This window comes from Misgurnus anguillicaudatus, chromosome 20 (assembly GCF_027580225.2).
Source record: "Misgurnus anguillicaudatus chromosome 20, ASM2758022v2, whole genome shotgun sequence".
Classification (NCBI taxonomy): Eukaryota; Metazoa; Chordata; class Actinopteri; order Cypriniformes; family Cobitidae; genus Misgurnus; species Misgurnus anguillicaudatus.
This window is the reverse complement of record NC_073356.2, coordinates 34,566,932-34,593,583: the sequence shown is the minus strand read 5'-3', so window position 1 is coordinate 34,593,583 and position 26,652 is coordinate 34,566,932. Positions and strand designations below refer to the sequence as shown.

Here is a 26,652-nt window from a genome sequence, read left to right as displayed (position 1 = left end):
TGATGTGAAATGTAAATGCTGAATTATGCAAAATTAAGATATCTTATTTATAGATTTGTTAGTCAAAATCGTCATAAAGTTGCCATCACAAAGCATGTTTTTGTTATCTGTCAGCCTACGCACCAATTTCATCTCCATCATCATCATCTTCATCAAGGTAACAGCCCTGAATTATAAACACAAAGCATCTTTCTCCAGGTCTGCTCTGATATTGACTCATGAATAGCAGATGGATCAGAGCCAAGTGTCCCTTTATCTTCAAAGCTTCTCTCTGGCCCGTGACTTGTTTCAAAGAGACCTGGTGCGGGGGCCACAAATAACACGCTATCTGAGAATCAATTACCTTATCCGGCCGGACACAGAGCCTTTCTGGGTTTGACCCCGTGTGGTGTTTTAACAGCCAGAGACACTCTTACAAATGAAGTTATAATATCCTTTAACCAGCTTGTAAATGGATCAAGGCACAACCATAAATATGAAGTTTCCTGTTGGCTTGTAAAATAAATAAAGGCCACTTTGTGTCTCAAGAATTTACCTTCTCTATGGGCGTTTCTATGAGGCAACAAACGGTCAAATGGTCAAAAAGTACTTTAAAGACAAGCAGATTAACCATTTGATATTAAAGATGTGGTTGGTAATGATAATAACTTTCTGATGATACAGTACGTTTTTTTTTTTTACTGTATTCACTGAGATTAAATCAATTTTATCCAAGCACTTCTGTGATGATTTGAACAATTATCCTCCTTGATTTGTCTTGAATTAGCTTTACTTTCATGAACTAATAAATTGTGACTCATATATGGTATCCATACACTGAAATTTTTTTTTGGTGTAGTAATATATATTAGATTAACTCTCATAATTTCTACATAATAATATTAACATTTATTGAGAACTAGATTTTCCTAAGTAAAATGATGATAAATACACAATTAATTAATGTAGAAAATGAATTGTGTGGGAATAGTAAGTCATATTAGATATTTTCTTGTATTATTTAACTGTTTTATTGTCACTGCACATAGTCCTAAAATAATTAAGTAAATTTTAATCAAAATCTTTCAAGTAAAAAATCTTAGTTACTTAAGAATATTAAACATTACTAAAAAAAATCAAGTAAAATTAACTTAAATTTATTTGCACATGTTGTAAGGGAAACCCATAATCCTTTGCACCTGAATATTTTTATTTTTTAAGCTTTATCAAAGAATAAGAACTGATAAGAATTTAACTACTTAAATATTTGTTAATAAAATGTCATATAGGTTCAAGCTCTTATATTATTGATGCTGTTTTGTTGTAAATGATAATTTTGAAGTCACCTTTCAGGTGATCAGTGTTTTTTTTTTTACATGAACCGTGTTTATAATATTATATTGTAATTCTCTCCACAGTGGTGACAATGCAAGTCAAAAACCCAGTTTGTGTGCGTTTCTGTGTTATAATGCCATTTATAACACTAAAAATAACTAAGTCTATAGAACTATGTTAAAGAAAACAACATAGTCAATACGATTTACTTAATATTTTTAGAACAGCTATGCTTCAATAAAAATAAAAAAAACGAATAGACTTTACCTAAACGATTAAAATAAATCTAACTTCTAAAAAAAAGAATGAAATAACATTTACGTAATTAATTAAAATATGTTTTTTGTGCACTATTAAGTAGATTTTATTTGATTTTAGTAGGTAAGTTGTACTTAAAAAAACAGTAAATTTTACTTAAAAAAAGTTTGTGCAAATTGTTACGAGGATTTTTAAATTTTTAAATTTTATAAGTTGTTTTTTTCAGTGTACAGCATTATACCAAATACAAATCTGACCGTGTCTGTTGGACTGGTAGAGGTCAAGTCTGTTTCTCAAGCTACATGTATAACAAATTTCCAAAAAAGGAATAAAAAAATGTGAGGAAGGCTGATTGGCTGTATAGGGTGTGCTGTGTTCTGCTATATGAGTTCAGACAAGTTGGTTTGGCATTATTATAAGCTGTCCAGAGGTTGAAAACACCTGTGTCTCACCTGTAATAATGTAACACCTGAAACAAGATCACATATTTGAACAAGGTTGCTTGTGGGACATTTTTAGCACTGAACCTTATATTGATTTGAATGCACGTTCTCAGAACATCATTTTGCATTTAAAATATGTCTAATAGCTGTCCAAACACAGCCCTGATGTCTAGGCTTAAACAAAGCAAAATTTGGGCTGTTAGAGAAAATTTAAAAGAAGTCTAACCATAACCCACATTTAAAATAATAATAATAATAATAAATAAACCTTGTAATCACTGTTGACTTACATTTTCAAATCTTTTTGTCAGTCAAACCCTTGCCCTAAATTATTTACTTAAAGTACCCAATGACATTTTAAGATATATTTAAATGATTTAATAGCACATTTGCATGTTCAACTTATGTTAAACATGTTAAAACATAATTTTTTCATTCATTTTAAAGTTTTTATCAGCAGTATTTTACATAGTTAACTCATTTTTAAAGTTGCCCGCCAGCAATTTTTTTTATGATTTTTTTTACAAAAGATTCACAAAATGCCTTTCAGGAAAAATTTCTTCTAAATATATATATATATATAAACATAAAAATATATTAAATGAAAGAACAGATCCTCTGCTTTCAAACAAACAAAGAAACAAAACAGAACATTTCATCCTATCTATATTTTTTCACTCCTTATAAACTTTAAAATATGGATTATTTTCTTCAAAAAAATGTTTTTAGCAAAAAGCTAAAGATTATCAAAACATGGAGTATAAAATTAACAGATATTTTTTGCTTTATTTTTTTATATATTGGGTAAGGTGTATCTAGTGGATAATCGCGTTATTACAGATAACCATAAAACCTCATCAAGAAAAAGGTTAATTTCATGCAAATGTTTTCTCTTAATTGACAAGATAACTCGTCAATGGCGGGGAAAGAGTTAATGTTATTATTAAATGTTATTGAACCATCATGTAGTAATTTTCTTTTACTGGTACATAACACGTATTTGTCCATTTTGAATGAGCTCCTAAATTTTCTAATAAGGTCGTTTCAATCCGAAAGCTGCAGTCTCCGGAGGTCGCATTCGAAGGCAGCTTACGCCATCAAGAAGTTTTTAGAACAATAGCAATAATAAAGTTGACTAATATTCTTAGTTGATCGTAAATTGTCGTAATATACTTTTGATTTGCAAATGTAATGCTCAGTTTACTAACTTAAATAAATCAGAATTGATGACGTATGCATCCTGCATATGCGACCTCCGGAGGCTGCAGCCTTTGGGTTGGGAAACGGCCATAGTGTTGTGTAATGGTTACATGACAATCAGATTAAATAAAAATATATAATTTTTGTGTTTATTTAGATTTTTATTTTTAAATATATTTATTACATTTTATGATTTAATTGTAAAATAATTATTTTGATCAATTCTCCCATGAAATTCCCTCGCGAACCACCAGGGGCTTTAAGAACCCCAGTTTGGGAAACCCTGACTTACATGACGGAATATCATAAATCTCACAAGTCGTTTTGGCAAAAAGTTTATTTTGTCTAGAAGTGGGTAACTCATAGTCGGACTACATTGGGTAAAATGACGGCTATTACTTGCTGGGTTGTGCAGTTTTACTTGTGTTGTGTTGGCACATCAAGACATGGTTTGTGTTCATACAGTAGTTTGTGTATGTGTGTTTTCCGTTTTTAAGAGTAATGGGGTTTATAATTACCTGGTTGGAATCTGGAAGTTGGCTTCTCTGTCGAGTCTGTACGCCACCTGCAGAGGAGTCGAACCTTCAACCTTTCTAACACCTCTCATAGGAATGACATCTAACTGAAACTGAGTGATCAAATCGAACCCTGCAACACACAAATGTTACTGTCATAACCTTCAAGCCATTTATAAACATAGTTTTTATCTGGTTCGCCAAATTCTGATGCTTTTCTGCTGTTCAGACTACACAGACCTAACAATTATTTTCGAACCAAGCTTTGGGTCAAAAAGGGACGAACTCAATACGTTGGGTTAAATTAACCCAGAAAATGTTTATATTTTATGTTTCAGGTTGCAAAGCATTGTATACTGTACATAAGCAGAAAAAATGTCCCGCAGGTCTTTTTCTTTAAACAAGAACCTAGACTTAAGATTGCATTTTTTGTCAAGCCTATAAAACTTGCTTACTCTTGCTTACTCTCAGTTTCCAGCCTGCACTCAGCAGCACATGTTTGTGATTTGAGGTTGCACCTTTCGCATTATTGGTTAAAAGCAAAGGAGTCGCAACCAATTAAGATCTTGCTGAGCAAGATGTGTTTCCACTGCAGCCAGAGACCAAAGTTTTATTTGCCTCATTTGAGATCTTAAGATGTTTTGAAACATGGCAACCAGTGGCTTCAGCATCTTTACTTAATGAAAACAAACAGCTTTGTACCAAAGCTGTAGAAGAGCATACAGCTTAATGTTTTGCCAACCAAAACTGAAAATTTGAAGATTATAGTTTAGAAAGCAGAGATAGTGGATTCAAGTGCTTCCACGTTGATTATTAAAAAAGCTTTGTATAGTATATCACCTGGAAGGTCATCTTGTCCATTCTTCATGGGTGGGCACACGGTGTCACCATCTAATCTGTTTAAATCCAGCTCTGAAAAATGAATGTACAATAACTTTAGGTCAAACATCACAAAAGATTACTGTAAGATATCTGTACTGAGAGCCATCATAGTGGATAAATAAAGCCTTAAACAAATCTCTTTTGAATGAAAGCCAGGTATAATTTCTCTTTTTTTAATAAAAAAACCCAGGAACAAATAAACTACATTAAATGTCAAAGATAAATTGTCAAGAAACAACAAACCTGGCAAGATCAATCTAAGATCCTGTATTTATTAGTATAAAAATAAGCAGGGATATAGAAATTGTGACCTTCATGTATAAAAAGGGGGGAAATCTCACGAAAATGGGTCAAAAAATTTTTTTGAACGCTGATTATAAACAACATCCCAGTTTACACGGTTAGCTTTAACATTAGTGATGCACCGATGTATCGGCTGCCGATATTTATCGGCCGATTTTTGATGAATTTGAAACCATCGGCAATAGCACGAGAAAGGCCGATACCGATTGTTTATTAATTAACCGCATAAAGGCAATGAGTTGCATGTCTGTTGTTCAATTAAAATGATTTAATGTTCTGGTGTGCACTATACTTAAGCATCAAAAGAATACTTTTTGTTGAGCTGGCTCAAATTCTTGGACAATAAACGAAACAAACTGCACTTTAGTGGGGAAAAGAAGTCCAACTTTTTTTTGAAGTAGCAATATTTATATGGTCAGTTGAATGTTAATGTCAAATCCATGTTCAGTAAAAATAATTTGATGCAGAAATAAACTGGCTAATAGACCAACTGTATAGTATTGTACACAAGCGTTTAATATCGGTATCGGTATCGGCCAGAAGTTGTCTGTTTTAATCGGTATCGGCCCAAAAAATCCTATCGGTGCATCCCTATTTAACATCTGATGTTGTGTTTGTTGTGTTGCACTCACAAATAACATGAATATACTAAATAGTTTTTAGCATTGTGTCCCACTGATTATACGAATGATCAACATTGTCAAAAAATGCTCTCTAGCTGTCACTCGGGTGATACAAAAAAGCACACCTATGCACCTAAAGAGTTCACATATTAGTACCTTACAGATACAAATTGGTACCAAATTAATTCATGTCTGTACCTAAATAGTACTGTATTCAGGGCCGGCGCTAGGCAGAGTAGGCAAATGCCTAGGGCCTCAAGCTTGGACGGGGGCTCCATAACCGCTAAATTTATGTGCGCTAGTCCACCAATCACTACTGACAGCAATAAACAATGTTATAAGGTGAGTTCGACTTTATGCAGTGCCGCAAGAATCGCAGACGGATGACATCAAAGTAACGCGAAAACGATTGATAAGCAAACTCCTCTTTATGATTTCTCGAATCGCTTTCCTGGTACTGTGATGTCATCTGCTTTTCGATTCTTGCAGTGCCGCATGAAGTCGAAGAAGCCTAGCCTATATGATGACTGACTTTAAAGTGCCCATATTATGAAAAACTCACTTTTTCTGGGTTTTGGGGTGTTATTTTGTGTCTCTGATGCTCCCACACGCATACAAACTTGGAAAAAAATCCATCCATGCTGTTTTGAGTGAGATACAGGTTTCTGAATGTCCTTTGCCTTGAGTCTCAGATTGCGCGAGTTCAAACTTAGCTCCGTTGTTACGTAACTAGCCGTTTCGTCACATTCAGTTTGAATTTTCCCGCCCACCACCCCACTCGCAGGTCTCCACCCACGAGGGAGCTAGAGAGAGCACAGAGCAGTCAGTCACTTCGCTGATACCCTGCTGTTATCATGTCTCACTGAAATAACAGCGCTATTTGGATATTATGGATTATACTCCCGCCTACTTTTAAAAACAAAGTTTTAACGCGTGGTTATTGGAACCCGGAGTAATCTTGTCTTACGATGCAAATAATCATCAGATTGAAGGCGATAAGACTTTCATGCGAAATCTGATGTAAACAACAGACTATGTATCTATATTTCACGGATTATACGCATTTGTGGACAAAAATGTCATTGGATGTATTTTATTGGACTTTTATGGATCATTCACACATCTGAAACAGACTGAATTCGATTCACGATCGTTGTATCAACACAAAAGGTAAGAAGTCACGTTATATTTTGCATGTTGTCATCTTCTGTCACAAAATACTACATTTATGATGCTAGAGCATCTGTATCTCAAAACAGAGATCATACATTGATGCTAATCCCGTAAATGATACCTTTTAAATGTATATTGATGTTAAAATTGGTTGTAAACAGTAGGCTATATAGATATTTTTGCAGGCTAGATAGTTTACAGTGTGGTTTCGAAAGTTAAAAAAAATATTTAACGGCTTTATTTTACAATTCTACAAGAACTAAGTAATAGTGCTTTGCCAAACTAAACGTTTTTTGCCAAACTAACCGAGACCGGGCCTTACCGACCCGGCTTCTCTGACGAGGCTAACCCCCGAGCCTCTTATAACTTTCCGGACCTCCCGCTAGCTTCTAGCAATTAGCACGCGGTCCACAAGCAGTATACATCCCCCGCCGGGTCTTAATTTCTGTCATTTGCTAAAATAATGCGTTTGAAAATGTTTTATAACGGGAATATGTTAGCATTGTCCAGGGAAAACGAGTGTATTGTTGAAACTGCATGATTTGTCTGTTGGCAACATAAACCGTTAATAATAATAATATATAAAATAATAACACAGTATGGTCTGTACTGCTCACGATATCACTATGCACGCACACATGACGTTAGTAGTGGGGCGTGATCAAAGGAGCAGCAGCTCATAAATATGTAATGACTAGCTCAAAACGGCACAATCTGAAATGCCCTGAAACAGAGGTTCCTAGAGATGGGTAACAATCTTTTCCTACAAGATATTTTGAGCAAACACCTTTTGAAACATGCTTTATGGAACTCATACACCTATTTAACTTGTGGAAAAGCAGTCATAAGATGGGCACTTTAAGTGACGCTGAAATCAGCTATCACGTCCTTTGCTTCCTGCTTAGCAAAATCTGCATGCAAAGATGTGCACCACATGATGCAGGCATTTTGTAATGCATTGTAAAAATAAACTTGGCTTTGTTCTGTGTATCAACGTCTTTTCAGGACAGATCAAATTTGAGCACTGCTGACAAAATAGTCAAGTTAAAATAGTCAATTTAAAATAGTCAAGTTCGGCAAACCTAAAGTACCTAAGTAAACTGTATGTACTATATCTCGTCCTTTACACTTTATTTTAGTTTTCAAATCATGAAAACATGATGGATTTTTATTGAAACAAATTTGATTAATTTATTTGTGTATTTGTTATTTCGTGCCTTGAGCACAAATGTATTTTTCTTGTCACCCGCATGAATTTCTATAAATAGTTTCTCATGTCCATTGCCCAACTTTCTTTTTCGTGTCATTTTATGTATTGTTTTCACTTTTTTTTCTATTTTTAAATCATTGTCAGTTGGGGTTAGATTTGGGGATTGGATGTACTTTAATATTTTGGTTTCTACATGTTTTTCTTCCGAGTTGGGGTTTGGATTAGGATTTCTAAAAATGTAATAGAAAGTAATTCTAACCCCAACCCCAAGCGACAATCGTAAGAAAATAGGAAAAAACTATGAAAAAAATACATAAAATGACACGAAAAAGAAAGTCGTGTCATGAACACAAAAAACTGTTTATAGAAATTCGTGTGACTGACACAAAAAAGACATTTGTGCTCAAGTCATGAAATAGCTGAATTTCGTGCCATGGACCCGAAACTAATTAATAAAATTAATTAATTAACACAATGCTCTACTACTGAGCAATACAGGAACAATAATGGTTTAATATATAAAAAATAAGTAATATATACTGAATACACTTGGTTACTTAAACTTATATTATATATACTGTAGTTTTTAACAAATAAACAGTTTTAAGTATTTAAACTACTCAACTGTAAAGGTATAAACCTTAAAAAGCATTCCATAGGTAAACCATGTTTTTGTGCCATGTATGTGCATATATCTGTTTCATGTTTTGTTGTGTTATGTTTATAGTGATTACCATGGAATGTTATTACCTTATGTTAACAACACATTACATTATGTACTGTAAGGATTTTGCATTGCAAGTTAAAGGAGACCAAACTGCAGCGCTCAGAATAAAAGAGCGAGGAATTGTGAAATGACAGCCCGAGGGAAGCGATGGAGGAAGCTGACACAGCGATTTACACAGGTACAGTATGAACAGACATCTGGAAAGCCTGAAATTAACAGCCAGGAGAGACGTACTGTACCGTGGTAAAAAATACATTCCTTGCGTTTTACAATGGTGTTTACCTCGTGTGAGTTTTAAACCCTCATATCCTCCTGTGTCATTTCAAAACCACCCATTAGCGCAAATGAGCGACTAAGCTGGGACTCAAACCGCAGTGTTGGTGAATGCGCATACGTGCAGCAACACGTGTTTGTTTATACGTGCCCGCAGAAATTACAACACTGCGATAGTGAAGTGTGAAAGGACCACACACTGATGTCCAACCAACAACTCAAAGATGTACACAACTAATGACAGCGCTTAAGTAGGTCAATGTGTGGTTCCTATTCAACTGCAGACTTTCAGGCTTGGTGCACTGTGTTACCACTCATAGCTCATTTGCATAATGTATATGTTGCGTGCTAGTTTGGTCTAGGCATGCATAATTACAGTATAAACTTCTTAATGTAAACTCTGACTAGGACAACAAATATTTTATTATATAAAGATTTTCTGTGTCAGGGGCTTACTTGGTAGCCGGTGACTTCTTTTATCATGGGTGCTCGATGTGAAGTTCGTCACAACGTGTATGTATCCAATCATGTGTGTGGTTCGTAATTTCAAAATATGTGTTCTGCACATCGAGTGATCCTATGTGCATCACGTGTCCCGTCAAAATAAGTGCCTGCTGCAGACGCGCCCAAAGGGTTTATGATAAAAGAGACGCTCGTGTTTGCCAGATACTCGCATAATCGCATGTGTAATCAGAGTTTACTGTTAAGGGAGTGTCTTGCAAATATTTTGTAAACGTGAGCGTCTCTTTTATCATAAATGCTTATTTTGACAAAACATATGATGCATTGCATGGATCACATGACGCAACAAACACATATTTTGAAAACGCAAGCAACACACATGACACTCCAAAAACTTATTTTGAATTTGCGCCGCCACAGCTGTGTTTTAAGCCTGTATAATATCCATTGATTTAAAGCAGGGGTCGTGTTAGCCGGTTGTTAAAGATCTGGCTTATTAACAGCAAGTAAGTTTGATCCATGAGAGACTAATTTAATTTGTTACCCTAAGGTGACTGTCCTTTTAATAAGTGCACCAGAAGTCACTTTGAAGTAAATTTTCTAACAAGAAAGCAATTTTGTAATGAGAAAGCAATTGTGTTTTCCAAAGCAGTGGCGGAACTAGAATTTTTTTAATGGGGTGGCCAGGGGGTGGCCAAAACTACTTTAGGGGGTCCATAGTCCATAAAAGAAAATGACATGTAACCATGTATCAAGAAAGCATAAATGAATCTTTTTATCGCATTAGATAAACATAATAAGGGTGAATTTTAAATCTTTCTACTGTATTTCTTACATCTGATTTACTGTCTGTAGGGATTCACCCAAAAATGAAAATTCTGTCATCATTTACTCACCCTTATGTTGTTCTAAACCTGTATTTTATTTTAATAAACACAAAAAAGATATTTTGATAAATGATGGTAAGCACACAATTAATGGTATATCCATTGAATTCCATTATGTTGTTTTTATTCCTACTATGGAAGTCAATGGTTAACAGCTGTGTGCATACCATCATCCATCAAAACATCTTCTCCTGCGTTCATAAGAAAAAAGAAATTTGGACAGGTTTAGAACAACATAAGGATGTAAAAATGATGACAGAACTCTCACCCTGTGAAGTATCCCTTTAATGAAGCAAAATATCCAGAAATCTAAACTCCATGATAAACCTTAAACTTACTTCAAATAGCAGAGCTCAACACAAAGGATGTTTGGATTAATCTTTATTTACGAAGATACAGAAGGTGCAAAAGTTTTCTTTTTTCTTTTGATATTTAATTAACTTTAATGACAGAGAGACTTTACCAGGTTAGGCTAAGACCGAATGCAATAAAATGTTTATTCGTTTAAGACGTACAGTAACCAAATGTTTAGTATGAAAATCACCAAAACAGCTATTTTGACATATGAGCATTTGTCCGTTTAAGCAAAAAAGACGCGAACATGAAGTTGTTTAAGCTCTGGCTGACTTTCAAGTTCAATGTGGCAATCCAGTCGAATTAACAATCATACAGTAGCCTATAAAGATCACGTCAAGAATGAAAACATGGTGCTGGGTTTTGTTGTGAAAAGAATTGGCAATCTTAGACTTTATTCAGTCCACAAGACAATCACCACAATTCCAGCATATACAGTGAAAATAAATCATGTAGTATTAGCAATGTACGACTTCACTTCACATCATTTTAAAGATTCCAAGCATTATGTAGACATGACATGTATCTTCTGATGGTATGAAAAGTATTTGTTACAGTAATTTTTCTGACGCGTTTTTGAAAAGACGTCACTGATGGAGATAACAGAACGCGCATTATGTATATTTTCTTAATTTTGTGAAAAGCACAACATTCAGTTTTATAGACACACAAAAAATGACACTTTAACGTTTTAAATGATGTATAAATCATATCTGTATGTCCAAAATCAGCAGAGTAATCCAAGTCTCTTTGTGCAGTGATTGAAAAATAAAGAGTTTGCGCCGCGACCGCAGGGAGGGTTAATATTCATAATGTTTGTTTGCGCTGCCGCACGTCGAAAATAAACAGCGATTAAGTGAAAGTAGCGCATTAAATTTGGGGTGGCACACGGGGTGGCCAGTGACATGCCAAGGGTGTCCAGTGCCACCCTGGACACCCCTCTGGCACCGCCACTGTTCCAAAGTAACCCATACGGCAAAAAATACATTTCAGTTTTAAATGTATACTAAATACATTATGTAGAAAGTAAAGCTTAATTAAATATATTTATTTTAAATTTGAAAATATATTTTGTTTTAACCTTCATATACTAACATATATTTCAAAATGTATTTCAGGTGACTTCTTTTTCGAGGGCCCAAGATGCGAAGCTTGTCACAACATGTATTTCCCCCATCATGTGTGTGGCTCGTCATGTCAAAATTTGTGTTCGGCGTGTCATGTGAACCTATGTGCATCACCCGTCATGTTAAAATACGTGCCTGTTGACGCTCACGTTTCCAGATACCCGCTTAAAGGTGCAGTGTGTAAATTTTAGCGGCATCTAGTGGTGAGGTTGCGAATTGCAACCAACAGCTTAGTCCACGGCTCATCCCCTGCCTTTTGAAGCACATAGTGAAGTTACGGTAGTCATCGTCGAAGACAACTTAAGAAAAAAATGTCCTTTAAGGGCTTCTGTAGAAAAATGGCAGCACAAAATGGTGACTTCCATGTCGGTGTATGTAGATAAAAATGTCTCGTTCTAAGGTAATAAACACATAACGGTTCATTATGAAAGGTCTTTATACACCCCTGATAATATAGTTTTGTAAATTATTTTGCATTTCTGTCAAAAGATCCTTCTAAAAATTACACACCGCACCTTTAATCTTATGTGTTGTCAGAGTTTAGTGTTAAGTGAGTGTCTTGCGACTATTTTGACATGATGCATGATGCACATATGTAACCTATGTGCACAAGATGCACCGAACACATATTTTGACATGACGACAAACGGCTGCAAATTTTGACACGGCCGCCACTGCAACTTATACAGCAAAAAATATATTTTTCTTGGACAAAAAAGGGTTTGTATAAAATAAATAAAGCATACGAATAAAATTACAAGTATGTATAAAATATAAAATTTTAAGTATTTTGCATTTATATAAATTAAATAAAATATATTTAATTTTAACCTTTTTAAACCTGTTGTTTACAGGTTTGTAACATACAACGTTTTTCTTTCAATTTGACGTGAAGATAAATGCTCATATTATATTTTTCAGACATTTTTTGTCTAGTTTGAAAAATATTTAAAATTATATTTGAAAATATTTATTTTTCGCTATATGGGGTCTCGATTTACCACATCATAATTATCAGAAATACATTAATGGCTGACGGAAAATCTACATCTCTTGTAACATCTGAAGATCTGAAGAGACTTAAACCCTTTCCTGAAAAGATACTCACGGGCAATGGCTGGTACACACAGCAGCGTAAAGAGAAGCATGTGGGTTAAGCATCCTTCAAACGACGTCCGCAGCCACACCCGACTCCTGAGAGAGAGAGAGAGAGAGAGAGAGAGAGAGAGAGAGAGAGAGAGAGAGAAATGTTAATGAAAGACAGATGTGATATTAATTTGATATTAATTAGGCACCTATCTGATGTCCAACATCCTTATGTGTGTGTGTGTGTGTGTGTGTTTTATAGGGAGCCATTGGAAGGTGACAGGAAGATTTTCTGCTACAGAAATGATGGATGTCTCATTCTTCACACAGTATGCCCTGAATACACAAAACTACACAGACACACACACACACACATCATCCTGTCACAGACGAATCATTTTTGGTTGTATGGTTCAAAAATGGTTGTTCTATGGCATCGCTGTGAAGAACCTTTGGTAGCATCTTTATATTTAGGATTGACGGTGGGCAGCTGAGCTGTGAGCTAAACAAATGTCACAAAATGTCTCATGACAAGTCAATAAAATATGTGCTATGGTAAATCCCACTTGTTTCTGGGATGATTTAAGACTTGAATATAAATGTGGCCCACACATTTCCGCCTGTCAATCATTATGCGTGGAGATTGCATGATGATTGGATAATGGACATTTTGTTCGAAACCTACACATATACTCCTATGACCAAATCTAAATTTGGTGAGGTGAGTTTTCTTGGACAGATGAAGTTACAAAAATGTGGCAGATGGGATTAGAGTCACTTTTTCACAGCTTAATATTTGAACTGTATATGCAGTTGAAATCATTCCGATGAGACTCCTAACACAGTGGTTCTCAAACGGGGGGCCCTGAGATGGTGCCAAAGGGGCCCCATTTTTATGATATTTTATAAAATACATTAATTTATCATAAATTCTGTGTAATTAAACCTCAGAAAAATAAGACTGCTAACCAACATAATTTAATATGTTTTAATTTTAAGTTTTACAAATATTTTATGCCATACATTTTCTTGGGGGACCCACAAAGGGATGCACCTTACAAAAGGGGGGCCGCATACCAAACATACTGTACATCCTTTCTGTCTGCATTTTTCTCTCTGTTCTCTCAAGTCTTAGTCTCAGTCACTACATTTATAAACGGCTTTGTTTGCAAGCAATTGTTCTATTATACAACAAATAACAGCTTGTGTTTTTCGTTGGCAGACTGCTTGTGAATCAGAGCAGAGTAGATCAGCGGCTCTCAGACAATTTGGCATTGGATGTCATTTTATGAACAAAACTGCACCACAATGAACCACTGATGACAAAGATGTAGATGACATTTTTAGCAAGATTTGCAACTACAGAACTGTGACATTTCATGGTTTCAAAGACATTTCAGACATAAAAGACAGAAAATATGCAAATCATGGGCAAACATGTCTCCTAACACATCTGGTGTGCAAATCAGACTCTCTCCTGATTTACATCAGTCCTAACCCTCTCAAAAAAAGCTTCAACCATTAAAATGGTTCATAAACACATTTTGTACCTGTAATCACACAGCACTTCAATTGTGTTTAAAATTTATAATATGACTATTGTCAAGCATATAAAAAACATGCTTTTTAGAGTTCCCTTATGAAAATTAACCATGGTTTTACTACAGTACAAACATGGAAAAAAACATGGTTACTGTAGTAAAACCATGGTAACCGCATGGTTTTGACAACCATTGTTTTCAAAAGATGGTTAGTGTTGAAAATCATGGTTTTGCTGATAGTAATCAATACACCAAAAAAAAACAAAGCTGATTCCAGACACTTTAAAGGGGACATTTCACAAGACTTTATTTAAGATGTTAAATAAATCTTTGTTGTCCCCAGAGTACATATGTAAAGTTTTAGCTCAAAATACCATATAGATCAGGGATGGGCAACTGGCAGCCCGAGGGCCGCACACGGCCCGGGGTAAATTCTAACCCGCTGGACCATATTATACATAATCAAATACTTTTAAAATGATGATTTTTGTATTAGGACGTAAATACTCCTAACCAGAAGGGGGCGTTAGGTCCCGCGGATCCTCACAGTAAGCATAGTCCCGTGTTTGGGCTTATGTGAAGAAGAGGTCTTCACGGAGTCCGAAAACCTGAGGTCCGACCCAAGACCCGATCAGGTTCGGGTCTAAAAGTTTCACGCATGCCTCGGACACGGGTCGGGTACAATAATCCGGTCTCGGGTTATTTAAAATGAATGTGTTTTTGCCGAACGGACCCGAGAAGCCCTGAACTCTCACATGTGTGTGTCCATGTCCTTTTCAAACCTCTCCTCTGTTTGCAAGAGCGCTTGTGACATTGTGTGGCTGGCGATAGGTTCTTTTTGTTGAGACAGACATGTCAGATATTTTTAAATGTAAATTTTAGCGGTTACCTTGGTGTCATTGTCATATAAACAAATGGAGCAGCTCGCCAAATTTGTTGCGAGGCCACCGGGGCTGCAGACTGCACACATGTCAGTTTACATTCGGGTCCAGTCGGGTTAAAACCAATGCCACTGGTTTGGGTGACGGGTCGTACTCGGGCCAGAATTGCTCTCAGATTTGAAAGGTAAAATACATTGTTATTAAAATTTTTTTAGATATATATATTTTTTTAATTTATGTGTTATTTATTTCAAATAATTTTGTTCTCTAAGGGCGGGATAAGAAACTCCTCTATACTAATTTAAAAGTGCCTTGCTTGTTACAGATGTTAAAGCAATGCAGTTAAGAAGTTTTATCTGAAATGCTTGTCCACTGAAAATAAAGTTATGATTTAGAAGTTTTATAGTTAAAATCTTTAAAGACCAGTTTATTGTATATTGTGGTTTCTTAATACAGGAAATTAAGAATGATGTAAATTGTGGGTGTGGATCTGGCCCCCTTGGTATAAAGGAGAAAAATGCTGGCCCTCGGCCTTATCAAAGTTGCCCATCCCTGATATAGATAATTTATTTTAGCATGTTAAATTACCACTTTGTAGGTTTGAGCAAAAATGTGCCGTTTTTGAGTGTGTCTACTTTAAAATGCAAATATGTTAATCTCTGCACTAAATGGCAGTGCCGCAGTCGGACAGTGCAGATTAAGGGACGGTATTGTCCCCTTCTGACATCACAAGACGAGCCAAATTTCAATGCCCTATTTTTTCACACGCTTGCAGAGAATGGTTTACTTTTTCACATTTTCTAGGTTGATAAAAGCACTGGGGACCCAATTATAGCACTTTAACATGAAAAAGTCAGATTTTCATGATGTGTCCCCTTTAATACTTAAGTTAATAAAGAGGACACATCCAGGTGGATGCTGCACATTGGTGGGGGTTGAGAAGATCCCCCCTTTATATGTAAAGCGCTTTGAGTGCTGCAGAAAAAGCGCTATATAAATATTACAAATTATTATTATTAATGATGCAACTTCATATCTTCAAGTTTCCTTTATTTGGCAAAAGCAGATTTTAAAGGTATTACCATAGTTTGCACAAGGTACCAGGTTTATAGTAGATGTGCCATCCTAATCATTTTCAACCCCAAATCATGAGAAAAGTGATTTCTATTAGAGCCCGACCGATATGCTTTTTTGGGCTAATGCCGATACAGATATTAGGGAGTAAAAAAAGACCGATAACGATATAGTACAGTACACTTATACTAAAGTATATTATACTACAGTACTGTACAAAGAATACACTATAATATACATTAACAGAATATACTGTACAGTATATAAACAAATTCAATGCAATGCAATGATCACTCACAAATGTGGTGATCAAACACTTAAAATGACATGACAAAGATGTAATATGTGTTTAACAATATAACAATAAACTTTATTATCCAAAATAAGTCTGATATCAGTGCACAACAGTAAACTTGACTTATTATAAATAATTTCAAAACATAAACAGAACAAAATACATATTACTTCATTGGCAGTTTTACGAGAATAACGTTATGGACTTATACTGAAAAGGGAAACTTATGAAGTCATTGTTTATTAGCTTTAGAGTAAGTTATGTACCTCACAAATTAATTAGCAATGTACCGTTAATAAGACAATGCTTGACTGACAACATATTGATGTAGGCTAATGTTTAATGTAGCGCACAACGTTTTTATTACACAAACTTTCATACCGGCTAAATATCTGCGGCTTATACGCTGATACAGATATATCTGCGACATGCTCATATCGGCCGATAAAATGGGCAAACCGATAAATCGGTCGGGCTCTAATTTCTATTAAAGAAAATGAAGCTCATCTTTAGCGATATTAAGTTGTTAGGAAGTGTCACCACATCACTAAAGTAAAATAAAATTTTAGGGTGAAATATGGTGAAAATATGATGAAAATACCATGGTATGTGATTAAGGTAATTATTTAGTACCATGCTATACTTCATTACATAAGAGTATATGGAGTCTCTCTCTCTCTCTCTCTCTCTCTCTCTCTCTCACTCTCTTGGATTAGGAGGCGGGGTTATCTAAATCTTGGATTTCCTCCTAATGACATCACAGATAATCCATGCATAGAGACAAAATCTCCACCCACTCACAGCCCTCATGATTCACAGACCGATGATTCATTGTAATAGAGAGATTTAGTGGCACACCAGAGCAAAAACAGTCAAAATGACTAAATAAATCCATAAAATGAGTGGGACAAACATTTATTATGAGCTCTGAAGCTTATACTACAAATAACTACAACTATTAACCATGATATTATCATATTACGTTCAAAGTATATTAGCATGCATACCTGTAGCAAGTGTAAATATCCATATATGTCTATCAGAAAGAATTCCAACACTTTTCACCAAAAACTACCAAGAATAATGATTAGTTTTAGACCCCTAAAGCAAATCAAATGTTATAGAGCTGATTATCACTAAAAATTCATTCAATGTGGAGATTTCCATAACTCTTCCAGGCCGCCCGTATATTACGAGGTATTATCCTATGTATCCTAACAATGGTATTATCATGTGATATCATCATTATTAGGTAACATACATTGTTTTTTTAAGGCTGTGATGTATCAACATTATGATCATGTGAAGCTATCTCAGCTTACACTGTAAAAAATTGCTATATTATGCAACTGTTTGCCAGTAACTTACTGTAGATTTAACTTTATGTAATTTACTTGCAACAGTTTGTTTAAAGTTAAATAAACATTAAATATTAACATGTCATCCAGAATGCATTGTATGAAGCTGTTATTTTCTGTAAATATAAAGACTTGTTAATGTTTAACGTCCATTTAACTTTGAACAAACTGTTGCAAATGACATAAATTTAATTATACAGTAAGTTACTGGTAAACAGCTGACAGTAATACTGTAATTTCTACAAAAATGTTTTTACAATGTTCAAGCTACACATTTCAGACCCATGACCTTTTGTGCTGCTAATGCAATGCTCTCTACCAATTGATCTATAAATATCTAAATAAATATCACATTTATGTCAGAGCAGGACAATCTCTTGCTAAGCATCTGCATCTGCTGTTTCATCTGTTTTTCATCCAGATGTTGAGGGAAGTTCCTACCCAATGGTTATGTAAACTATAATTACAAAGGTGCTTTATCAAAACTCCAGTTATAATAACTCCAGCATACAACTTCACAAAGATACCTTCAAAAAGTCTGACAACAGCTGATTTTAAACTACAGGACAGCCTCCTAAAAGTACCCTGGTATTACCCTAGTTTCTTGTGACATGCAAAAAATCTTTTTTGGGCATGCACAAATCTTCACGTAGCTACAATTATTGTTATTATAACTAAGATTTCCTAAAAATAAAAACTACACTAATAAATGAACCATATCATGTGCAAAGTTTGCATATCCAACAATTGCATTTTAAAGAGGACACATTTTCTAGAAAGATGCATAAAAATGGTTTGCATGCACACAACTTTCACAGAAATTCATGCATGAGGAACACTTATATTAATATACACTATAAGAATGCATATATACTGCTTGCTTATATTGAACTTTGATAATATTGGAATATAAGTGGTGATCTGAATCTTTAACTGCAAAAGTCTGTATTGATGCAAAAACAGCAGAACATCACAAAATAAGACTCAATTTTGTCCTAAACAACTAAACACTTAAGGGACTAAACAGAGGATAAAATGAGCCATTATAGGGAAAAGATGAGAAAAAATTACCTGCTCAGACAAAGGTGAGAAGCCATGTTTCTGTCCCTCATTGGGGATGTGAGAGTCTGAATGGATGGAGAAGTTCGGTCCCTTTGCCCTGAGATGTGTCGTCACCCTCCAGTTTGTCTTCAGCGATGCCCACCAACCTCTCTGCCTGAAGACGACCTGTGCAGAAGATGCCAAACTTTTTAGGACACATTAAGGGTTTTTTGCAAGGGCGACCTGGCTTTGTTCCTGGCACCCTATTGGCTTGGAGAGCTCTGAGAGGCGTGGCCAGGGTTTTTACGACCGATGTTTAAGAGAGATGTTGAGCCGCAGGCATTGCAAGCACCTTTTTTTCATTTTTTGCACAGGGGCTAATAACACACGTCGAGCGGCGATTATTCTGCTAATGGGGTCTCCTACTGCAGGGAGTCGTATCATTCACAATGTTATAAAATAATGCATGGACAGTAAACCTGAAATAAACATCCCAGCTGCTTAATAAGCATTATTATCAAATATATTGTTAAGCATAAATGGGTTGCTTACCAATTGGTTACATGATGGAAGTTTTGTGAAGGGTAGGCCATTGAGATTTCAACAGTGTTGAATTTGAGTTTCTCCAGGTGCTGTTAGTGTATATTTTTTCAATTCATTTTTGTCTACATTTTCTGTGCTGATTTTGGGAACAAATATGTGGAAAAGATGCAAAATTCAAAATGAAGGGTTTTTTTTTGCACAGTGCATATTAAAATTTAGATTTCCATTTATGCACTTGGTAGATGCTTTTATACAAAGTAAAAAAAGATCAGTATGTATGTGTATGTTCCCTGGGCTTGAACCCAAGACTTTGGCGCTGCTAACGCTAATCATTGAGGTATACTTTTATCAAACGCGACTTACATTGCATTCAAGGTTCAGTATATGAAATTCATATCACTGGGACGGTACCTTTTAAAAAGTTTCCAGCTTTCTTCTCATCAGAGGAGAATTCTGGGAAAAGAAATATTAATGACATCAAAACAGGACTATAAAAGTACCTCGCTCACAGGCACGTTGGACATAATGGTTCCTTTACATCAAATATGATGTAATTTATACCTTACAAGTGTCGCCAAAGGGCCCAGACAAAATCTACATTTCATCTTACATGATATATAATTAAACAGCATCTTCATTCACTCTTCACAGGATTAAAGATTAAACACGAGTTTTGTCCGCTATAGGACTATAAAAGGAGATGTGCTTTCAGGTGCATTTTGAAAAGACTAAATGCCAAAGCATGGAGATGTTATTTGGAAACCAAACAAAACTACTAACAGTTAACATATAGGTATTTATTGTTGATAACCGAGAGCAAGTGTGAAACACTGGTGTGTAATGCAATGACAAAAAAGACAACTGAGACATGTGATGACTGAATGCATGTAATGATGTCAATGTAACATCTAGCATTTTGTAAAAGGGTAATAACACAGCAACACTAGTTTAACCAATTGCATGAATTTGGGGTAAAGATATTTGTTGGCCTGAACAAAACTAATGATGGCAGGTGGTGTGTCTGTTATTTTCATTTACATACATTATCATTATTTTTGCTATTCATTTTTTGGTGGTAATTATGGTGGAGAAATTAAACACTTGACTTCTGTCAATCCATTCAAACAATTTAATTGAATTATTATTTAAAAAGACATTAAAAGTTGCATTTATGGTTCATACATCACATTGAAAACTTAAGGTCTCACCGAGCAAATTGCATTATGGGATACATTATACAACAAGATGGTGTTCTCTGGTCGGGCTGCTGTGCCGAGCATAAATGCAGTATATAAACATAAATACGTCATTAGCAGCTGATTTTATGGGCTGTTATATGTTAAGTTGTCCGCCATATTGTAATGGTCCAAGGCGGTATGTAAAGCAGTGTTGCCAAGTCTGCAGTTTCCTGCAGAATCAGATTACTTAAATTTTTGACACAGATTGTATTTCCGCGAGTTAAATGTGAAAGATTTTGTTTGTTTTCGTCAATATTTAGATAATACTAGTTTATTTATGAATGTTAACAGTTAACAGACAGTTTTGGTATTTTGGGAATGGTCATTGGGATAGGTTTGATTGTTACACAAATCTGGCAACCCTGCCAAGCCGTTGCGTGAGTAGGCTACTCAAGAGCAAGTTGACTGTGCGCCCACAACCATAGTACTGTATATAATTATCAAATGTTACGTGCTGTTGTGTAGACCTAAACATTATAACCGCTTACATAAGACGAACGCTTTACGTAACATATCATTAAAAAAGTTACTGTATTTGAAAAATCTGTAATACTGAGTTAAAGTAATATTCCACTTACTTAGTGCTTACTAGGGGTGTCACGATTCTCCAAATCCTTGATTCGGTTACATTTTCGATTCTAAGGTCACGTTCGATTCGATTCTCGATTTTTCCTTTTTCTTTTTGAAAGAACAGGTTGCTATGCAATTTTTAGACTAGACTTTTACTAAATATAATATCTGACCTTGAACCCAGAGATGCCCTGCCATGTAAGTCGTGCTGCCAGTGGAAAAATATGGTACACGCACATACCTGATAAAACGAAACTTCCTGTCAGATGAACATCTGTAAGTACTTTGCACCTTAAAAACGCGCTTTTATTACCGTCAGACGAGATAGTGAAACTATACCCCAATAAGTCATGTTTAAATGGCTTGGCAAGCCGACCGGACGTGACATTGGGGCGTGGCAGCATTGAGGATTCCATTTTTTTATTCGAAATTCGAGGTTGTGACTTAATTTCAATATAAATCGAAATCGTGAAACCCTTAGGCTTACGCATTACGTGAGGTCGGGTTGGCGCATCACACGGCTAGTGCAAGACAAGAAGATATGGTTTAAAAGTGCATATTTTTATATTTTTCTTGCTGAAAATGACTCGTTTCACTAGATAAGACCCTTATGCCTCGTTTGGGATACTTAAGAGCCCTTTGAACCTGCATTGAAACTGCAATTTTAAACTGCACTGAAACTGTAAACTGTTGAGGTCCAATGCAGTCTATTAAGTTAAGAAAAAACCTGAAATGTTTTCCTCAAAAAACTTAATTTCTTCTCAACTGAACAAAGAAAGACATCAACATTTTGGTTGACATGGGGGTGAGTAAATTATTATTATTTTTTTTAAAGTAGAGTATTCCTTTAATACACACATGTAAACAAAACAAACACATTCTAACCTGTGAAAAGCTATCCTATTTTTTTTTTTCGGAAATATAAATCTCTGCAGGATTTACAACCAGAGGCTGCCAATGTATCCTGAAAAACTGTGAGTCCTATCTGCATCAGGACCATTTTAAACTGGTATATGGAATGTATATTTATACATTTGGTGCCAAGCACACTGCACAATGCAGTACCTATTCAAAGCTTAGCCTTGGAGAATTTAAGAAAAGGGGAATAGGCACACATACATGATACACAGCGCCTCTGACCTTCTCAATCTAGGACTTGATGTTTCCTGTGTTCAGATAAAATCAGGAAGTTACTCGTCTACGACCAGATGGTCCAGAGTATAGATAAGCCCATAACAGGTTCTGCACACCTGCAGAGCAGTCGGAAACATGCTGTGTTATTGGGCAAACACCCATATACACTTTTAAAGAAACACAGACGCATACTGGACACAATATACACAGATATAACCATGCTTACTCTGTCCATCACAGTGACACATTGTAGGTGACCTCTGCCTTCACTTTCTGAAAGACACCTGCATACATTTTATGCACAGTAAACATTGTGTGTTTAAGCATGCATCACGTGATGTGTGGATGCACTGAATGATGGGTAACATGACTGTAGTCATTTAACACTGTGTTTTTGAAGCTTTGATTGTGTTTACAGTGCGCAATATAACATGTGTTCATGTTTCACGTGTAAAAAAGCGGTATTTTTCCACACAATTTACTTATCTTGTATACTGCTGTTTTCATTGTCCTAAAAACGGGCTGATGTCTTCCTTGTTTTATGAAGTCCCTCCTTCAGAAATACGAAATGAGTTCTGATTGTGTAGTTTGTTTAGTGTGTTATTTTTCGACAGCAGTTTAGCTTAGCAGGTTTGAGCCAAAGCTGGAGCCTGACGTATTCCTGTGGGCGGAGTTTAGTAAAAAAAACTATTTTATTGACGTCATTAAAGCAGGAAGTAGAGTGCTGTAGTCCAAACCGTTCGCTGTAAGCTTTGTTATTATACCAACATTACACACTAACTAAAGTTTGAAAAATGTGACTTGAATATGTCTTAAATTTTGCACTGTTACTATGCCTAACTTTAAACTTGAAATGTTAAACTTTGTTTTTAAATATACTAGTTGTTTTACTTTTATATCAAAAGTTTTGTAGACACTCAACAGAAATACATTTTTTACGATATCAAAAGGTCTAACCGTGATGTAATACAGCTCTTTTTGCGCAAACTGTCACGTGATATTTTAAACCAGTGTACACCGACACATCTGGCATTGTAGGTCGTAGGTCAATCTGAATTATTTCACTTCTATAGACACTGACGTAAGCGCGTACGCACGGTGCGTATACACAGAGAAAGATCTATCGGCCAACATTATCATTTATCCAACCAACCTCAAAGGACAGAGAGAGAGACAGTCAGAGAGAGAGAGAAAGAGAGAGAGGGCAAACGAGTGTCGCAGCAGCACTTAGGCGGATTGGACATTATCTTTGTAGGTGGGATAGCGCAAGCGCGCCAACACAGAGCGCGCAGGAGCTGAATGATCACCATGGCAACACCAACAGCAGCCTCATCAGCACCAGCAGAAGCCGCTCATGCCCGTATCAACACTGAGACCTGTCGTATATTCACAAACACACACTCCCTCTCAACTTAATGACATAGGATCTAAGCGGGTGCGCGGATCACGTCTCCGGGGTCGCGCAGCAGCGTCGTCGCACAGGCAGGTAAGCTTATGGGCATTTATCGTCTTTCTTGTATCGTTGATACAGTACGTGTTTGCCTCAGACCGTCTCGTCTGATTTAATCATTGCTTGGCTTTAAGCTGCCCTAAAATGGGAACATTATTCTAGCATAGGCTAAATCCATGTTTTGAACATACTCGATGCGTATTCAGCCAATGCAACACAGCAGCCATCTGGCTCCCATCAGTTTAACATAGTGCAGTTTAGACCAGAATGGCACAGCAATGCATTTGTATAAAACAACACATCAGGTCGTATTATAAACAGAAGAAAGACCACAGATGTGTCTGGTTGTTATTGATGTTGGGGATTTGAGCATTATACTGTGTGCTTGCAACTGATTTAACTGCAGGGACACTCGTTTGGTTTGTGTTATCAAATAGGAAAGTGACATACTCACCGTCAGAGAAGTAATGTGTAGTTTATAGTGTTGGACACTGGATTGTGTCAACCTGACAGCCAGGTACATGCGAGTCATGATACTTTAGGAATATGCATGCACCTGTTAGGTGACAACACAACTGGAAACATCCGTCTTTGATTCTGATGAATACATTTTACAATAATCATTTTTGTTAAACTTTTAAAGGGAGCATCTCTTTTTATAGGATAAGAGATTTTGTGAGATGAGATGATTAAAATAAAATAAAAATTTCAAATGAAAGTATCTCTCATACTTTCAACAAAACAAAACCACTGGAATTTGGCTTTGGTTTCACCCCACAAAATAGTTTCAGAGTGCTGTTTACAATCCTTGTGCATAAGTCAATATGAAGGACAATTTTACATGTTGTGACAGTAAATTCCAGTAGCTGTCAACTCATTGCTCTCGTGGTCGAATGACGTCTCTCCGTGAAGGTCAATAAATCTGACATTAACAGCAGTCGCTGCGTGAGCCAGGCTGCGGATCTATTTTTCCATGTAGATAGAAACTTACAAATTCTGGTCATGCTGGCATTCACAGGCTGCTGTAAAATCTGGAATAATCTGTACTGTAAACCGATGACAGAGGGCTTGTGACATTATAATAAAAACTTGCAAATCCCACGAGGGCCTACGCTTTCCGACCCGAGCCTGGGCTTGTCAGAGGACGAGAAATACACCAGCACACTGTTATTGATGTGATAAACCAGCAGATTTTTCAGCAGACTTCCGATTGGCCGGTTCTGTCTACAGTGCTTTAGGGGAAATGTGTTGGATGACCTTCTGGGAATGTTGGACAAATGCACTAACGCTTATCTTAACTGTCATGGAGGATCTGGATAAATCTAGACCGTTCAGGAAAGCTCAGACCGCCTGCTGTCCTCTGAATCCATTCATGCATTTTTTTCTTCTGAATTCTGATTGATTTCATTGTCGGGTTTTCATGAATGAATTATTCAGCTTCTGTGAATGTTTCCATGGGGCCATGAAGACCAAATAAGGCTTCTATAAAAATACATTTTAAAGGAATAGTTCACACCGAAATGAAAATTAGCACATGTTTTACTCACCCTCAATCCAACCTACAGTAGGTGTATATGAATTTTCTTCTTCTTTCAGCCAAAACCAGTGGGAATTATAATTATAATTAATAACATCCTGGCCTTTCAGCTTTATAATGATGCTAGATAGTGCCCCATTTTTATTGCGTCAATTCAAAACTACGCTTTAAAAATTTGCTTAAATTATGCAGCTGGTTGCCAGTAACTTACTGTAGAAGATAAACACTGAAAATGTTCATTTAACTTTGAACAAACTGATGTCAGTAAATAACATAAATGTAAAATCTACAGTAAGTTACTGGCAACCAGCTGCCAGTAATACTGTAATTTCTACAGACTTTTTTTACAGTGAATGTTTTCTGACGTGAAGCGATGGAGTTTGTTGCTCCTCTATATATGATTATCAGTCATGTGACCTTATACTTTTTCCAGTTGACTGCCGCCATCTTGAGTACCTACCGAGTACTGTCTATAGCTAGCTTGCAACAATTTACAGCATATTTTCCCCCACATATCTTATTTTCTTGTTTTCAGTTTGTATATTCTATGCATTAGATTCATATTACCATAAATATAATGCATTTACACAACATGTCATAGAAAAATGAGCCCATGTGTCTCGTGTCTTAAGGGCTTGTTATACTCGCGCTTTGGTCCACAATGCAAGCCTCCGCGGATCGCGTGCGCGTCTCACCAAACGGACGAGGCGTTTATAGTTAACGCGCCTGCTGTTGCACTATTTTTTGAACCACCAGGCGGCGACGCGAGCAATAAAGTCAAAAACAAACACAAAGAAGAGGATAGAAGAAGTCGTCCGCTGGAACAACCCTAATGCTTTTAACATTAGAGTTTGATATATATAAATATGAGAACATGAATAAAACAACAATCTTTTAAATATGTCTTTATTAAACATTATCATTTCATTAACGTTTTTACTAAACAAACAGTACAGACATCTTAAGGTTTGTATTTTATTCCTCATCCAGTGGTTCATTCAATACAAATATAAGCCAAACATTTTGAATCATGTAAAATAATTCTTGTTTTAAACTGCAAAGTTTCCATACTTTACTTCCAGACTGTCAGATAAATATATACATTGTTTTGCTTGGATTGATCAAAGAGATACGTCACAGGCTTGCCTGTTCG

General features: G+C 35.9%; 2 protein-coding genes across 7 annotated transcripts in view; one reads left to right on the top strand and one right to left on the bottom strand.

Annotated features, from left to right (window-relative positions):
• LOC129455480 (uncharacterized) overlaps window positions 1-23,163 on the bottom strand; it is a 54,506-nt gene extending 31,343 nt beyond the window's left edge. For 2 of the 5 annotated variants that reach the window (XM_073858583.1, XM_073858586.1), the window contains exons 1-8: window positions 22,739-23,163; window positions 22,519-22,628; window positions 19,982-20,023; window positions 19,580-19,706; window positions 19,058-19,213; window positions 12,860-12,945; window positions 4,571-4,642; window positions 3,734-3,863 (exon numbers count right to left, since the gene is read on the bottom strand). In XM_073858583.1, coding sequence (XP_073714684.1) covers window positions 3,734-3,863; window positions 4,571-4,642; window positions 12,860-12,945; window positions 19,058-19,098 — 329 coding nt within the window. In that variant the 5' untranslated portion in view covers window positions 19,099-19,213; window positions 19,580-19,706; window positions 19,982-20,023; window positions 22,519-22,628; window positions 22,739-23,163. Of the gene's footprint in view, window positions 1-3,733; window positions 3,864-4,570; window positions 4,643-12,859; window positions 12,946-19,057; window positions 19,214-19,579; window positions 19,707-19,981; window positions 20,024-22,497; window positions 22,629-22,738 lie in introns of all 5 variants that reach the window. The other 3 variants (XM_073858584.1, XM_073858585.1, XM_055220214.2) reach the window with 3 other exon arrangements.
• Window positions 23,164-23,681: 518 nt separating this feature from the next.
• fam135b (family with sequence similarity 135 member B) overlaps window positions 23,682-26,652 on the top strand; it is a 79,747-nt gene continuing 76,776 nt past the window's right edge. For both annotated transcript variants that reach the window (XM_055220129.2, XM_055220128.2), the window contains exon 1: window positions 23,682-23,998. The gene's annotated coding sequence lies outside the window, so the exon portion shown is untranslated. The remainder of the gene's footprint in view (window positions 23,999-26,652) is intronic.